Source organism: Alosa alosa, chromosome 9 (assembly GCF_017589495.1).
Source record: "Alosa alosa isolate M-15738 ecotype Scorff River chromosome 9, AALO_Geno_1.1, whole genome shotgun sequence".
Classification (NCBI taxonomy): domain Eukaryota; kingdom Metazoa; phylum Chordata; class Actinopteri; order Clupeiformes; family Clupeidae; genus Alosa; species Alosa alosa.
Window position 1 is genome coordinate 4,127,894 of NC_063197.1, and position 17,784 is coordinate 4,145,677.

At 45.0% G+C, this 17,784-nt stretch overlaps 1 protein-coding gene across 1 annotated transcript in view; it reads left to right on the top strand.

The window, feature by feature from the left end:
- The window catches only part of raver2 (ribonucleoprotein, PTB-binding 2), a 67,810-nt gene that overhangs the window by 3,886 nt on the left and 46,140 nt on the right, over positions 1 to 17,784 (top strand). Inside the window, exon 2 of the mRNA XM_048252434.1 lies at positions 7,748 to 7,814. Within this exon, the coding sequence (XP_048108391.1) occupies positions 7,748 to 7,814 (67 nt within the window). The remainder of the gene's footprint in view (positions 1 to 7,747; positions 7,815 to 17,784) is intronic.

Consider the following 17,784-nt stretch of genomic DNA (forward strand, 5'->3'; position numbering starts at 1 on the left):
CGGAGCGGAAGTGAGCCTGTCATTGGTGCCCACACAAATTCACACACAGACACATACATTCCCCCTTGAAACTGCCACAGCTCTGGTCATTCACCGTGTGTTTCCCCACTGAAACAATTCAAACAAAACAACATGGGTTAAATAAACTCTCACACAGATACACTGATACCATCTGACTGTAATTTGTCATGTTAGTTTGGAAAATATCTTCCTGTTGCGTTCTGCTCCGTGGTCTCTGTTCAGCTAGCTGGCAGTACTCCTGGTGGACATCATATGCTCAGTGAGGCAAGTGACGGCAATCTGTTGTTTTCTTTTCAGGTGTAGTAGCAGTTCATCCGTTTAGATATTAATATTTAAACTACTCTAACAAAGAACTGGATGTTTTCTAATTAGTCAGTACTTTTAAGAAGACACCGAAGGAACACTATTAACTTGGAATGATTTGATTAGACCCATAAAATTAGTAGTTTTACGCAAAAATGTAGTTCATAACCATGATTGTTGCAGCCATCTCTGAAAAGAACATTTTGTATTAATGCTACACAATCACTCATTGCTTTTGTTTGACTAGAGGAAGGGTTGTTTAATCTCTCCTCATGTAGATAGTGTAAGCAAATAGTGTAAGCTCTGAGTCAGCTTTCTTTAACGTTGAAAGATGCTGAAAGATTAGAATCCTAGGGCCCCTCTTAAATGTAATAACTTTCAGTTTATGTGTGCGTGAAGCCGTTTACTCTACTTTCCGGGTTGGTGTTGGTTGCTGCGTGCTGGCAGCCCATGACTGTGTTTGCTGTTTAGGTTGCTGGTAGGGATGGTGTTCAAACTCTGCGTGACAGACGATACCCTGGCCGCCGTCTGTGTTTGGCTGTTTACTTGCCAGTGTTTAGCCGTGCACTGTGCTGCACTTGTAAAGCGCAGTGTCCGTTACAGTGGTGATTTGCATCTGGGGCCCCGTGTGGGACGAGCTGCTGAGTTTATAGCTGGCATGAGCTCATGTGTGGGAATAGGGTTATGACCCCAGTGGGTCCAACCTGCACACAACACCAATATGACTATGGCTGTGCTTCTGCACACCGACTGCTCAGCTACGTATTGCTTACAGTGGTTTGGTTGATCTGTTAATCAATTATTAAGTCTATGAATTAATTAACTGATCACAATGTTAATTGGCATGGATAAGCTTGGCTGAAACCACATCCTTATTTTCAGAGTTACCCTGCAGCTAAATACCAAACTAATCAATCCAATAACCTTGAATGGTAGTGAAGAACATGTAGTAAGCCACATATAGATTAGGTAGTTAAAAAGTAATTAAGCACAGTAATTACAGCTACATAGAATAGCATATAACCACTGAAAGTTGGTAACGAGATATTCTGAGTGCAATATCCAATCAGACTACCTTTCCGTTGCCTTTCCACGCACACACCGTACCTTTCCGTTGCCTTCCCAGTTTCCACACACACACACACACACACACACACACACACACACACTCACACACTCACACACTCACACACAGCATCTGACTGTGCGCATTGCACACATTCAATACGGTTATGTCCTTGCAGATGTAACGTGAGGGAGTGTACACACAACCATTGAGCCACACAACCATTGCAGGGCATTGCTAGGGCTGTGATATGTGAGGAGGGGTTGTTCTTTGCATGGAGCATATTCACCGTAAAATGAGCCTCCTCTCCCAAGGGCATTTCCTGTGTGTGTGTGTGTGTGTGTGTGTGTGTGTGTGTGTGTGTGTGGCACATTGCGGTCCTAACTCATCATAGCGACTCTGAAATGTTTCCACGAAACTGTCCAAGCAAAGTTGTTTTGTGTGTAATGTATTATGTGGTCTAAGGTGAAAGTTCCTCACAAAAGTCAACTATCCGAAGTCCAAAAGTTCAAAAGTCACGACCTTTTCTCATAATCGTGATAATGAGAATCCTCAGTGCTGAGCCATGTCCTGCAGATAGATAGAGTTGCTCGTCATTCAGAGGCGGGTTGCAGCAGATGTTGTAGATCATGTTTATGAGCCCGGCCGGCCCAGGTTCAGGGTAGCTGGTGGCCTTTCAGGCTAAAGTGACAGTCGCTTTGAGGGTGATTTAAAGGGAGAGCACATGCCTGTCAGTGTCGGGGCTCACAGATGCTGGGGAAGGGCGAGGAGAGGAGAGGAGAGGTGCAACATGCTCCCAAGTGGAGATTAGCCAGCCTCCCAGCCCCCAGGATAGTTCAGCAGGTGTCATGTCATGTTAAAGTCTCTCAGCACCACTGCAGATGTGCCCATATCCAAGTGTGTGTGTGTGTGTGTGTGTGTGTGTGTGAGAGAGATGTTAAATGGGGAATTGGAGAGAAAAACTGTCGGAAAATCCTCCTATACAGTGTCAGGTTTATTCATAGTAGTTCTTAGTGTTAAGCCGGTACTTAATGTAGGTGCACGTTACGCTGAATTTGTTCCTGACATTGACTGCTTGAGGGAAGTTAACTCTTCAACAATAGCAATGCAAACTTGACCTCTGGCCTCTTAGCATGTCTTTGCCTGAAGGACACAGCCAGCATCAGCTGTCACTAAGTAGCTAATAGGTCATTATTTTGAAAACAATTATAAACATTTCTTTAAGTGTAATTTTCTTTATGTGCAGTTTCAAAGATCTTCTGTGGGTCCCTGCTTGTATATAGAATTAAGCATGTGCTAGTAGTGTATTGAGTTTAGGAATTATACTATTATGTTTGCATGTGTTTCTCCAGTCAAGTGATATTATTGCTAAAGCAACTGTTGTCTTGAAATCATGTTTCAGTAGTGCTGCACCAGAGCAGTCATCCCGCTGTATTGTCTGTTAAGTTTGGATGAGAGAGAGAGAGAGAGAGAGAGAGAGAGAGAGAGAGGAGAGAGAGAGAGCTCAGGTGTGCATATCTGTATTCAGGAAGTCCTGAGCTTTAGTGATGAGTAGAAAGACTCCCTTCAGTGTGGGATGCTGAAGTTCTGTGCATCCATAGCTCTAGGCTGTGGCGTCAGACAGGACAAGACAAGCTCTTTGTTGTCTACTAGCTAAAACAGCTGCTTGCCACCTACTTGCCAAACACATGTTTTAGTGAGTGAGAGAGAAAGGATGGACCGGTAGAGTGGTGTGTGTGTGTGTGTGTGTGTGAGAGAGAGAGAAAAAAGGACTGATAAGGACTGATAAGGCATGCATGTGCAAGGATGCATCACATACAGGTGTGTGTGTGTGTGTGTGTGTGTGTGTGCATGCATGTGTGTTTGTGCCGCCAGGTAGCTGCCCTTGAAGTGCCTCTTTGGTGTGTGTCCAGTGGGCTGAAATCAAGCCACCGTTTCCTGCCTCGCTGCTCCCTTCCTATCTAGCTGTCCCCACCTGCCCGCCCCCCCCAGCCTCTGGCTCTCCCAGTCCCAGCCTCCCTCCCTCCCTCCCTCTCTCCCTTATCTCTCAGCTACTGTACTTATCTCCCTCTCGCTCTGGATCTAACACTCACACAGCCTACCTGCTCGGTCCTCTCTCTCTCTCTTTCTTTCTCTCTCTGTATCACTCATTCCCATTGACCCTGGGCCACAACGCTTCATGTGGACCCCAATAGCTTCACACACACACACACACACACACACACACACACACACACACACACACACACACACACACACACACACACTTAAAAACCTTAAATGTATTATTTAAAAAGGTCCGTTTTGACTGGTGACCTGTGAGATGAAGCAGTCCCTGCTGCTCACTCAAGGCCATGGCTTTGCATGTGGTAACTGTACATTACACCTCCAGGCTGACCTGACCTGTCAGTGATTATACACTTTGTTTACATTTGCCTATTTTTCACTCTGTCTAAATGTCTATTATATTGGTATTAGGGCCTCACAATTGAGATATTAAGAGCACTGTCTGAAGTCATTAAACAAACTGTGCCTTGGGGCCCTGATATGTCAGTAGATGTTAAATCATTGGGCTTGGTTTTGTATGCCCCACATCTTGGAAGAAGCTACTAAACCAGACACTCCTAGTGCCCTTATTACTGTAGAGTGAATTAAAACATTTCTGTTTTGAAATGTTCTTTTGAAATGTCATGTTTAGACTTATTTGAGGTTTGTGGTCTTAAGTCTTTAATGTCCTTTACATAATGTGAGTCAGCCTACTTGTAAGCTCTAAGTGTGTTGTCACTGACATGATACACACTGTGTGGTATGTGCCACATGCATTATGTAACATTGTAAACAGAGCAACACGTGTATCATCATTACTGTCTGTCTGTGCTGGTCTTGTTGCTAGTGCTGGCAGTGACTGCCACACACAGCCGCCCACGTCTACATGACTCGGGTCAGGAACGGCAGTAAAATGAGACGGACAGTTCACCACAGCAGGCACTGACACAAGCACTCCGCCTCATCTCAATCTGAAAAAATACTGGCACTTTCAGAGGAAACTCATAAACGGACATCCAATCACAAAAAGAACAAAGGGTATGGACAACACATTTGCTTTTATGGGTGTCATAAACGCTGTGATGACAAGCTGAACAGCTTCATGTGCCCCTCACTTTTTAATCAGGTTTGTGCAGTCAGTAAAAGTTCAGTAGACAGGCCAACTATAACTTCCTTCCTAATGTTTCCCTCCCACAGTTTTCCCATACTTTTATATCTTTTATCTCAAAACATTTTCACTCTATGCACTCTAGCCAGAACACATTAACATTTACTACCCCCTTTCTCTCTGCCCCTCCGTTGTCCATAATCACTGCTAAACGCTGTCCGGCTGTGTTTGCGTGGCGTCTGTTGGAGCCTGTGCAGAGAGAGGGCCTCTAGCAGCAGCAGCAGGGTTACAGTGGGCTGACCGGAGCAGGCCTGACCCCTGCATAGCACGAGGACATGAACCCCATGTCTTCCCCAGACCTCCTTCCACCTCTCCCTTCACTGCCCGCTTTTATCCCTCTCCCACCTCTCTTCTCCTCCTTGGCCTTTCCCTCTTTTTCTCTCTCTCTCCTCTCTTCCCTGCTCCTCCCCCAACTGCCTCTCCTTTGGCCTCCAACCAGGCCAGATGCTCACCACTGAAATCATGGCCAAGTCCATTAAATATTAATGGCAGCTTGTGCGTAGACATAGAGAGAGATATATGGGGACTGAGAGAGGGAGAGAGAGAGAGAGAGAATCCCTGATGTCTTAATCCCTGTGCTAGTGTTATTGTGCTCAGGATGGCTTTCTATCCATTTAAAGCCCATTAGTGTATGTGTAAAGGAGCTGCATTAGGAGGATACTCTCTGCCTGTGCTCACCCCCATATCTTTTCCCATCATCTCTCTCTTTTTCCTGTGCTATCACCCCCTCTCTCTGATTGGAGATTGAGTGTGGCAGCTTCTCTCCCTTCCTGTACTCTCTGTTACTGTCAATTACAGGGGGGCTGCTTCTCTGAGATGTGCTCGGACGCTGCAGGAGTTAGCAGATGGAGCCAAATTGAGTTTACAGTCAGGCACCCAGTGCAGTCCAACTACCAGAGGCTCACTGTGAAGAGGGTGTGTGTGTGTGTGTGTGTGTGTGTGTGTGTGTGTGTGTGTGTGTGTGTGTGTGTGTGTGAGTGTGTGTCCGTGCGTGCAACTGTGTGTAATGTGTGTGTGTGTGTTTGTGTGTTGAATAAGTGTGTCAGCTTCAGTGTTGTCAGCAGTAGGAGAAAGCTTCTCGCCTGTCTCCTTGTCTTCAACATAAAGTGTGTCAGACACTTTGCAAAGAATAGAGCGAGAATGTAAATGATTTCTTAATGCAAATATTCTGAATGCCGTTGCCTCCTGACTGGAATTTGAATTTCATGTTTCCCTTGATTATGATAGAGAGGTGGCTACTGCAGTGAAACTTCTATTCAGTGAAACTCCATGCTGTTACCATACACACACATTCACATGCACACACTTGGTGTGCACATACAGTAGTGCACAATTATACCTCCGAACTCACCTGACCTGAGTATGGTGATTACAGTAGACAGTTTGTTTACATCTGTTTATTTGCGCTGTGTGTCTGATTGTCTATTACACTGCTATTGGGGCCTCACAATTATGATATTAATGAAGAGCACAGTCTGAAGTAATTAAGCAAACTGTCCCATGGGGTCCAAATACTCATACACACATTGTTAGAACATTGTTAGAACCAAACGGCTCATTTTGGGTGATTTAACATAGAGCAGACCACAAGTGGATAAAGGATTAACAAAAAGGGGTATTTATTAAATTAAATATGTATGAAAATGTGAAGTGCAGTCAGTATTAGTGAGATGGTAAGAAACCAAAGGTGTGCTGTAAATCAGTAATGTGCAAAACCCCAACAAAAGACAAAGCCAACGCATGCTGCGATAGAGAGAGGGAACCCTGAACCTTGAACCCTGAAATCAGGTGATTAGCAGCACCTGTACCATGACTCCGGCCTGCAACACAGAAGCCGTATACCGTATACACAGAAGGGGTATACCGTTTCTTTGAACAGATGTTCACCTGCGCATCTGCAGCCTACAGTCCCTGTGCTGGGGTGGAAAGCTGATGATACACAAGGCAACGTTTTAGGCTGTGTTGCTGGGCAATGTATTGGCCCCATACTGGGCTACTTTTTATGTGCAGAACTTTAATTATCAGCAGGCTAGCTGTCATCATTATCCAATCAGAATGCTGGTTGTGAATGGGGTTGCACAGAAATTGCTCAGTAGCTATCAGTTGCTCAACCATCCCTTCCCCAGAAGGGAGAGAGGAGACTGAGAAAAGATAGGGTTCTGATCCATGGATACAGTTATTAGGTCTGGACCAGAGGGGGCGTTCTGAACCATCAGGCCTCAGTGAGCAAGTGTGAGAGAGAGAGAGGGAGAAGGAGAGAATGATAGAGAAAGAAAGATTGAGTTCTAAGGAAAGTTGAGTTCTGAACCAGAGGGAGTTCCGAGAGCCAGAGGTTATTGTGAAGCGGAGAGTTAGCGGGCTGCAGAGAGAGAAAGCGCTTTCAGCAGCAGGAGAGAGTTGAGTTGTGAGGCAAAGCAGAAGAGAGGAGAGGGGAGGAGAGGGGAGGGTGGGGGGGGAGAGGGCTGTAGGTGGGAGCTGCACAGTCAGGCATGGACCATGTGGGAGGCAGCCAGGTCATTGTGGAGGAATCCATTTTACATGTGTACAGCCTCCAAAGTGAAAAAAGACACCCAGTGTGCTTTAAAATGTGTTTTTTGCTATTTGGAAGGGGTGCTTTTGTGTGGGTGAGTTGTGGGTAGGTGAGCGCTCTCTTGTCCTCTCTCTATATATATACTGTGTGTGTGTGTGTGTGTGTGTGTGTGTGTGTGTGCATGTGTGTGTGCATGTGCGTGCAGATCAATCTTAAAGAAATAAGTCTCATGTGTTCCGAGTATACTGACATTTATCTGTTTGGCATATTACAACTTGGGTATATATTTTTAATGTCCTCCTTTTCATATTCCCAAAAAATTATGGACACACGTCCGGATGTGCAGAGCTTGACCAGAACTGTGCTCATGTGCAAAATGTAGCCACACAGCCTTGAGGTGCAGATTGACTTCACAAAAATAATCATCTTGAAGCACTTCCTCTCCCAGATATCAGATGTCTCTCTACCTTGCTTGTAAATGCTTTGTAGTCCTTCAGGGAGGTTCCTTCAGGAGAAGGCTGTGTAGCACTGGAAAATCCTGTCTCACTACCTTTTGTTTCTTTTCTATTTTTCCTCTTTCGTAAAATATCTTTTTTCTCTCTCTCTCCCACAGGAGGTCCACGACATTTTAAAGGAGTACGAGCTCAAGTACTGTTTTGTCGACCGGAACAAAGGCACAGGTAATTGCCCTGTCACCACCATTATATCACCACAGTGCTCCAAGAAATATCAAAGGATCCTCTGGAAAATGGATGCCTGCTTGTCAAACTTTGCTGCCAGCCATTTCTGGTGGTTGTACAGTGCCCCAAAAAGACACACCTTTCCCATCCACCTTACAGCCCTTAGCCCCTGGTGTCCTACAAAAGAGCTGAAAGGTTAATGGTGTTTGTCTGGAGGAGAGAAGTTTAATGAAGAGCGAGGAGAAAGGCTTATCTAGTACTAGCGTTTGAGTAATTAGCACCTTGACTAGAGGGTGGCCTGGTGCACTTTGGATTAAAGTTTTGTGTGACTTCAGAGAGACTAGACAGTTATTTTCCACCTCACTTTAATTGAATGGAATGAATTTAAATATATGCAGTGTCTATTTCACACCCCAACAATGCACATTTGGCCAGCTTTAGGTGGAATCGGGAGTGTACGCGGATGCAGAAGAATGTGTCTGGAGTGGACACTGAGCAGCTGAGGGGAGTGAGAGGCTGGTTTGTGTGGGATTGTGTTCAGATAGCCTCCGCTAGCCCATCCCGGTCATCGTGAAAATAAGATGAGACGCATCTGAGTCACACACTGGCTTCTCTTGCCTTTGTTCTCATGCTCCTCGCTCTCTGGTTTCCTACCTCTTCTCCATGTTTGAACATCTCGTTTGAGCAAACTCTATAAAGGAAGGCCCACCGTGTCAAGGAATTCCAGTCGTCCTCTTTTGAATTAAGGCTGAAATGTTCTCAAGTCAGAGGTAATATCAAGCACAGCGTCTTCAAAGAGATTTTGCTAGAGTGATTTGTGCTGAGAGAGGGAGAGAGAGAAAAAGAGAGAAAAAAAAGAGAGAGAGAGAGAAACTTGGCTCTCCAAAGTGATTTAGCTTCTCCAGCAGGTAGCATCATCATGGCCAGATGAAAAAAGGTTGCATTTTTCTGTTTCCAATAAAAATGTTCTGATTGAGACAATGTGAAATTCCTCTGGCAGTATGACCCAACATACCTGTGGTTGCCGTGGATTGTCTGTGAGGAGCACTCTACTTAAGCTGTTGAGGAAAAAGACCAGAAAGTATTTTCACCTAATATGTACCTTTCTTTTTTCTATCAGGCCCTGTGGGGGTTTGTGGTGTTTTCAAAAAATCACACAAATTCAAGGATTTGAACAATTACATACTGCTGTTTTATCTTATTGCCGCGATAGTTCTGATTTTGTAATAGTTTGTATTGAACAGAAAATCAATACAATTTTAAAAGCCATTACTGCTGCAAATTCTGTCACTTTGGGCTGCAACAATCTCAACAAGCCCTTGCAGGATCCTGGAGGATTTTTTTCCAGTAACGTCTGGTATTTCACAATGTAGAAATAAACAAATCAGCAGTGCTGAACAAAATATATTGATGTGACCATCATCTACTAAGATGATGATAATAAATTCATACTGTTCTACAAATCCAGTTCTAGATGCAATCAAGCTCTCAACAATGCACTTTCTCTCTTTCTGTGTGTGTATGTGTGTTGATAAACAAACTAACAAGAATATTGTGAATGACGTGACCGTTACATAATCATGTAAACCGTTCAGTCCAGTAGTAATCTATCATACCTACTGGGAGTTTGGTCAGGGCCACCCAGAGGGCTGTGGGCAGTAGCCCCGGATCTGTGCTAACTCTGCTGGTGATTATCAGGGATTGTTAGCTAACGTGCCCCCTGGTCCACGCCGCGGGCACTCATAATGCCGGGCTTCTGGGCTCTTAAATGTCACAGGAGGCCGTGCTCCCGGCCTGACACGCATGCCTGCTCACCCTAATTAGTAGTGTGCAGGATTGAATGTGAAACCCATGATCTCATGCACTAACCCCTCCTGGCTTGTCACTCCTCTCTTCAGCTCTCCAACATTACAGCTCTCACCCTCTCTCTTTCTCACTGGTCTGTTTATCTATCTCTCTTGTTCACAGCCTCTTTGGTTCTCTCTCTTCCTCTCTCTCTTTTACTGTGTTTATTCACTCAGTTTTAGTGCTGATCATATACAGTCTCTCTCCCTCTCTATCTCTCTCTTCCTCATATGGCGGGTTTCCAGTGTCAGAAATAAGAGTATGGGAGAACTCTGGGACCTTGTAGACAAGCCTAACACCCCCCGCCAACTCCCAGCCACCGGTGTGCCACATGAGACCAGTGTCGGACCACTGCTTCAACAGCTGACCAAGGGCCAGTCTGCTTTTATGATGTGGTTAGGTTAGAGCAAGGACGTGCCGCCGGACTGATCTGAAGCCAGCTTGAAAGAAAGGAGAGACCCCCCCCCCCCTGTCACCACCGCACTCCACTTGGACAAGTAATCCTGGAAGAAATATTCTGTCCACTTCTAAGTGACAGAATCGAAAGAGAAAGACTAGCGGTGGATAAAAAGTGACAGCAGTGAAAAGGGGCGAGCGAGAGGGCGACGGAGCGAGAGATGGGGTGCAGAGAAAGCATTGTGTTGATAGAGAGAGAGAAAAAAAAGAGAGAGAGAGGGAGAGAGAGAGAGAGTGAAAGACGGAGCTGATCTGTTATCTGGCGCGGTGCCCAGGCCGGCTGAGGTGGAGGGTGATATCCCCTCTGCTGATGGTTGTTTTGGGCCCGAGCCTCACCAAACCCCTGCACTGTCACCAGGCCCAGTCATGTGGCTAACATTGTGTGCCAACATTACTACATAACTCCATTCTGCAGCACAGTGTCCCTGCGGCCAGACTGTATATAGTGTTACAGCAGGTCATGCCAAATTCAGACTTTTTCTCTCTGAGGTGTGCAATCATATTCCAGCCCGTTTAGGGCATGACTGTTCATCGGAGCATATGCAGTGTCGCACCCTCGTTGCGTGTGTTTAAAGACTCCGTCCACTGGCATTGCTCATCTAAACATAATTAATCACTCGCTCCACTACTCATTAGGAAGACTGGCTACCCTAGAAGGGCCTGCATCATACTGAGAGAAAGAGGGATGCAGAGAGAGAGAGAGAGAGAGAGAGGAGGACAAATAGGGCAAACTGAGGAAGAACGTGACTGCTACTAACTCACTTCTAAACACCACTTTTAGAAGAGAGTCAGGGAAACCCCCTCTGAGGCTTCAGTACCAGAGCTCCACACCTTCAGGGGGTTGTTCCTGTCTAGCACCCTCTGGGGCTCCACTCCCAGTCCCACCCTCAGGCCTCCTCACCAGGCCTCCAGCCCCCTCCACCGTCCCTGCAGCTTCAGCTCTTCTGGCTGAGACTGCATTACATGCGTGCGAATGAGAATGCAGCTTTCAGAAATGTCAAACAAAGCTGGTGCGTGATGACATTTATGTGTCTGAGTGTGTGTGTATGTGTTTGTGTGTCTGTGTCTGTGTGTGTGTGTGTGTGTTCAGCATGTGTATGTAAGTTCTAACGGTGCTCTGTTGTCTTAACTGTCAAACAAGGTTGGTGTGTGTACACAGATTTTTTTTACTACCAAACATGGCCTCAGACTTTCAGGAAGACAGCTGTAGGCTTTCAAACCATCTCAGTGTTTATGCTGTTCAGATGGGAATGCTTTAGTGCCTCTTTCTCTCTAGCACACTTGCTCTCCTTCTTTGTGTGTGTGTGTGTGTGTGTGTGTGTGTGTGTGTCTACCTCTAAAGAGCATTTACTCCTGCCAAGTGTCTGAAACTGTGCCATGACCCTGACTCATCTTGGGCTCTACAGTCCAACAAACCTTCTGACCTTTCAGTCGTTCATGGCTGAACTTTGACCCCCACACACACGCATGTCCCCATGCCTTCCCGCCGCTATCAAACGCCACCTGACGCGCCCCATCCCCTTTGAGAGAAAACTCAGGAAAAGAAGGAAGCACCAGCAGCCACAGAAACATGCTTGGCATTTGAAGATCTGGCCCTGGGCTGACGGCAGGGGAGAATCATAGACGGGGAGCTCAGGGAGGGGGTGGGGGGGATGGGGAGAGAGGGGGCAGACATCACACAGCTCATCTGTTGACATTTAAAACAGCACAAGACTCAAAACACATACTGAAGGCGCCGCAATCTGCCTTGGCATGCTGTTATTGAAACCTTAAAAGTGTGCCTTAAAAGCATGTGAGTGAGTGAGTGAGTATGTGCGTGTGTGTGTGTGTGTGTGTGTGTGTGTGTGTGTGTGTGTGTGTGTGTGTGTGTGTGTGTCTGTGTGTGTGTGTGTGTGTGTGTGTCTCATTTGAAACACCATCACAGCCCCCCATATTAAAGCAACAAGAGTCAGACTGATAAGGAACTGAACAGAGCTCCACCACAAAGAAGAGGGGGAACTTCCTGACTATCAGGCTGTGGTGTGTGTGTGTGTGTGTGTGAGAGAGAGAGAGAGAGACGGGAGAGAGAGTGTAAAGTCTCTACAGGGGGCTTTTCACAGGCGAGACTCTTCCCGACGCCCGATGCCACCCTCGGACAGGCAGCAGCAGCTTGGAGAGCAGGAGGCTGGGGAGCTCACGCAGCAGCAGCAGCGTATAGCAGCTTTAATTGAATCGTCTGTAATGGGGGCGCTCATTATGTATGAAAGCGCCCTTTCTCAGCCCTCGCTAATGGGAAGCTCAGGTCTGCCCGGCTCATGACATTAAAACAAAACTCACCGCCACTTAAGTGCGTAGGTGTGAGGATGTGTTTAGGGAGGGGGGAGGTGGCTTGTATGTGTGTGTGTGTTTCTGTGATCTGTTCTGTTTCAGCAGTTCCTTTTTCATTGGTCGTGCAAAAGTGTTTTTGAAAGTTGTATTTGTTTATATTTATATATCATTATGTATGTACACATATAGTGTGTGTGTGTATGTGTGTGTGTGTTTAATATGGTGTGCTGACTCGCTCTGGGCTGTTGGGCTTCCTGTGCTCAGGTAATGAGGGATATTTATGCCGACTCTGTCTGCTCTTAAAGTTTACTCAGTGCTCGCCTCAGTGCTTTCTGCAAATTGGAGCCACCGCTTCTAATTTGAAAAAAAAAAACGCCTCTGCAAAACACTCGGGCTCGGGCTGTTTAATTAACATTTAGGCCCCCGATGGGCCGGCTACTCATCCAGCCCACCACCAACGGCCGCACCAAAGCTGTGATAAAGCAACCAACTAGAAATGTCTGCCAGAGTCACACAGGGAAATCCATGACGGAATTCCAAAGGTATGCAACGGCGCTCCAGCGATGGGCACAGGAATGACAATAGGAAGTGCCCGCCATGGGAATCAGGCCTAAACAAAGAGGCTTTTGTCAAGCGCCCCACTACAGCCCCATCTCCCCACTCCAATCCCATACGGTTCAGTAATGAAGACACCATCAAAAGAGCCCTCCCAGCCTCACTGCCAACTCCACACAGCTTTTTTTACATGCGTATTCTGAAACATAAAGCATAATGCAGAGTTAATGATCAATTACGAGTTGTTTTCCTATCGTTAACTTACTTGGCACATGGGATTACTAGTAGCTTGTCATAATAATTATGAGTGGTTCTGTGCTCTATTAGTGAAAGGGGGCACCTTATAGGGTTGTGTCTAATAACATGTTCACTGTTTGACCATGTTATGCTGAAATACCAGAGTTTAGCTATAATTAAAATAGTTGTTGATGACGCAAACAGGAATCAGGATATCTTATTGTATGTAAACCGTAGGTATGCATACATGCCAGGGGTAAATAAAAAAGTATGTTTTCTACTGTTAAAGTTTCATTAGAGACCTGTTAAAAGTATCATCCACACTTTCCTGATAAGTAATCATTTGTGGGTTGTGGGTTTGTTTGCAAGTCTTTCATTAGTGTGTCAGTCTCCCTGGAGCTTGTTTGGAATGCCCACCCCTGGATAAGAGCTAGCTTGGTGAGGCAGAATTACTCTACCTCTTGTGGTTTCAACTGTAAACTGAATGAAAGGGTTGTGTCCTAAACCTAAGGCTATATTAAAATCATTCTCTTTCAGTCCTGTCCTGCTGGTGGCAAAGACACATTTTCACCAGCATTTCAGTAGTTCATTAGCATTTCATGATCTGGTGTAATGACCAGTTTTGTTTTTATAAGCTCATTAATTGAGGCAATGTAAAGATTTAACTGTCAACTGTTCTAGCTTTAATTGTCGGCTTTTTGCCAATTTGTGTCTGGCAGCCAGATTTCTGAATTCTTGGCAACCATTTTCTGAATCAATGATCAAAATGAATCCACATTCTTGGGAGGTGGGGAACAGAAATGTTTGTGATGACTTGCTGAGCTGTGTAATTTGCTAAAGTATGACTGACTTCTAATTAGGAGTACCTGAAAGCTGAAAAGAAAGAAAAAATGTGAGGGTATTTTTTTCCGCCAGCTAATTGACTGGAAGTGCTTTTCTCACTTTCAGTTTTATCCTTCTCTGTGCTGCCTTTCTTCTTTTCCATCATCCTCCTCACTGTGTCACTCAGGAATGGGCAGTATTACTGATACATGTATTTACTATACATTACAAATACTATACTATTTTCTAATACTCTAATACTATTTTCTCATTGTATTTCATTGGGTTGAAGAAAATGACTATTTGGTATCAAAATAATGTATTGGTGTTTATTTTTATATTTTAAAAATACTACAAAATACTCTCTGTGAGACATCTATGTGATGACATCATTAAAGCGTAAAAAGATGCATGGAAGCAAATTGGGACTTATGCCAAGCAGACACTGTGATTCCAGAATCAGTTGGATCTGACAAACTTTTGAATCAGGTCTATCCGATTTGTTGTGTAGTTTGAGCAGGTTCACAACTAGAGAGCTCGACCAAACTGGTATGCCAATACTATCTGCCGATATTAGCTATTTGCCGATCTATCGGTAACTGCATTTATAGAGGCAGATAATTTAAAAATAAAATAAAAAAGGAAGCACATAAAGGACCTACAGATATAGGAATTGGTGCAAACTGCTTTGGGTCGGGCTTAGTTGTTTTTCAATGGAACAAGTTGGAATCAATGGAATTTCCCCAATAATGCCTTAAATTATGACTTCTCGCAAGTTTTGTGCAAAGAAATGGACAGATTGAGACTAACAAATATAACCATCAACACATTTAAGGCATCTTGCTGTGAAAAAAGATGCCAATTACAAAGCATGATTATCACACATAATGTGACCTGTGTTATTTGACTGAGGGGCCCCATTTAGATATCAGGGTGAATAATATAACCCATGGTGTAGGATTGAAAACGTGATTTACAAAGTGATTACTTGCTCCTTTGAAAAAAAGTATTTTGAGTATTTTCAAAATGAAAAAAAAAATACAGTATTATCAATACAGTATAAAATGGTATTTTGGTATTTTATTATTTGGTATTTTATTTTAAAATACATTCTGATGTATTTTTGCCCATTCCTGTCCTTACTCTTCCTCTCCCATGAATGTACAACTTCAGCGGGCTGTTTCTCCTCAGTGCAGGGACTGTGGAAAGCTCTGTGCTCAGGTCTGTGAGTGCTATTAGCTGAAAGGCAGCATGTTCGTTTCTGAGCTCTTTAATGAGCTGGTAGCGCGAGCCACTGAAGGCACTGAAGAGGCAAAGTGCTTCGGTGACGCAGCAGAGGGATGTGAAGTTACAGATTCAGGCTATCCATGCTAGCTTTGAGTTGTGCTGTGCTGTACTGTGCTTAGAATTCACTGGTGTTTGTTTCAGTGGCAACTAATGCTAATGACCACAGGGTCAAAAGTATAAGTATAAGTATACTCTTTTGATCCCGTGAGGGAAATTTGGTCTGCATTTATCCCAATCCGTGAATTAGTGAAACAGACACAGCACACAGTGTACACACAGTAATCCCGGCGCAGTGAGCTGCCTGCATCAGCGGCGCTCGGGGAGCAGTGAGGGGTTAGGTGCCTTGCTCAAGGGCACTTCAGCCGTGCCTACTGGTCGGGGTTCAGAACCGGCAACCCTCGGGTTACATGTCCGAAGTGCTAACCAGTAGGCCACGGCTGCCCCAATAATGTCAGTGTTTGACACAGCTACATTTTCTTGGCATCTTGTTGTGGGACAGTTATCTACCTCAGTTAGGAGGAACCAAAGCTCTTTGTATTCAGCCCATTGTTTGCTGTTCCAGACAACAGTGAGAGGGCCTTTGAAGTAGCAATTAGGGTTAGCAATGTCAAGGTAGCTAATTAAGTGATTAGCGCCTCCACCTTTCTCCCTCTGTCTGGTTGTCTCACGCACTCGTTCTCTCTTTGAGTCATTTGCTACTCTAAAATAGAAACATAAAAGTGTTCCCAATGATTATGACATTAGAAGGAGACAGGAATTAACCTGATGGCAGATGACCTTTCTAGAGCCTTCTGAGCAAAGCCTTTGTTTTCTTATCTCTTAGTCATCCTGTATATGGCTGTTGTCATTTGCATGTGCTCACTTGGACAGGCACACTGTCTCTCTCTCTAGCTTAACCCATATGTACATTTTATTTTCAGGGGAACATTGAAAGAATCTTTCTGTGCCCTCATCCACTGCCTATGGTTGCTCATTTTAACCATCCATGTAGTTTCAAGAGAACTTCCCTAGAAGTTCCCCTCAACTGATGTTTGGCTGAGATAGACACAGAGCATAACTAGGCAGTTTAACTATGAATAATTAGGCAAGAATAAGTTTACCCAGCAGGCTTGGGTGTTGTATGCTGACTGAGACCATGTTTCCTGCTGTAGGTCCTTTAGGCCTCCTGGTGTTGTATGGCAGCTGCTGGCTTTACTGTGATGGTCCCATGGCTCCTGTCTAGTTAAGCACAGGGCCATTTTTAATTGGGTGCTGACGGATGGTCTGTCCTTGCGTCTGACATAGCATGGTGACCTGACCATAACCGTGGCATGTGAAGCTCCAGCTCTGTTGTGTTGTGTTGTGGAATGCCAACCCCACTTTTAGTTGGGGCATTAGGATGAGGTATTATTGCAGTCTCTGGAATCCTGTGACCACTCACACACACACTGCACATGCTATAAACTGAGGGACAGAGAAGCCACCTAGCTAGCTTGGCTTCAGAGGACGAACAGGTGAATACTGCATTAGAGGTCCACCGATATATTGGCCAGTTTTGACTTATTTTGACACATACTGGCTCACATCAGTATAGGTCTCCTCGTATCAGGCTCTTCCAACCACACGCCACAAATGCATTACAGGCAGCTATCTGGGAACATGGATCCCCTGCTTCTTACATCATAACTGGGTTGCCCTGAACTCCCACATGATCACGTTTTTCTACTTTTATGTTGAAGAATGATTAAGGCTACTCAGTGGTGCTGTTATATATCGCCTGTTGCTTCCCAGGTCTTTACAAACTCGATTCCTTTCATATAAGTTTGTTAATTACCACCCAAATAACCAAACAGCTAAATAAATGAATATTGGCCCCAAAATCAGTTACCTGCCATGTGAGAACATACTATAAAGCACACTATTAAACACACACACACACACACATTATGCACATGCATAAATACAACAGTCATACACTTTTCATATCATTTCAAGTCTGAGCTGTTGGTTTGCCAGTATATAATGTGTGGTATGCAGCACTAGTCGTCAGCCCAAGATGGACGCTGCGCCGCTCCTGCTGATTTCAGCCATGCTCAGATCGAGCAGAGGAGAAGGAGAGGGAGGAAGAGGAGGAAGATGAGGGCATGCATTAGCGTTTAGTGGGCTCTGTTCGTCCACTCAAAAACCAAGAGCCACTTTGTGTGTGTATGTGTGTGTGTGTGTGTGTGTGTGTCCATGTCCATCTACAGTATGCATGCGTGTGTGTGTGGGCGGCCGGGCCCGGTGCAGTGGGCCTCTTGTGCCAGATGACTGATGCTGTGAAGAGCAAGGGGATCATCATTAATTGATGCAGTGGCAATGTGTGGGTGGCTTTAATGTAGGAGACCCAAACATGTGAACACACACACACACACACACACACACACACACACACACACACACACACAGACATACACACACACACATACACAGACACAATGGA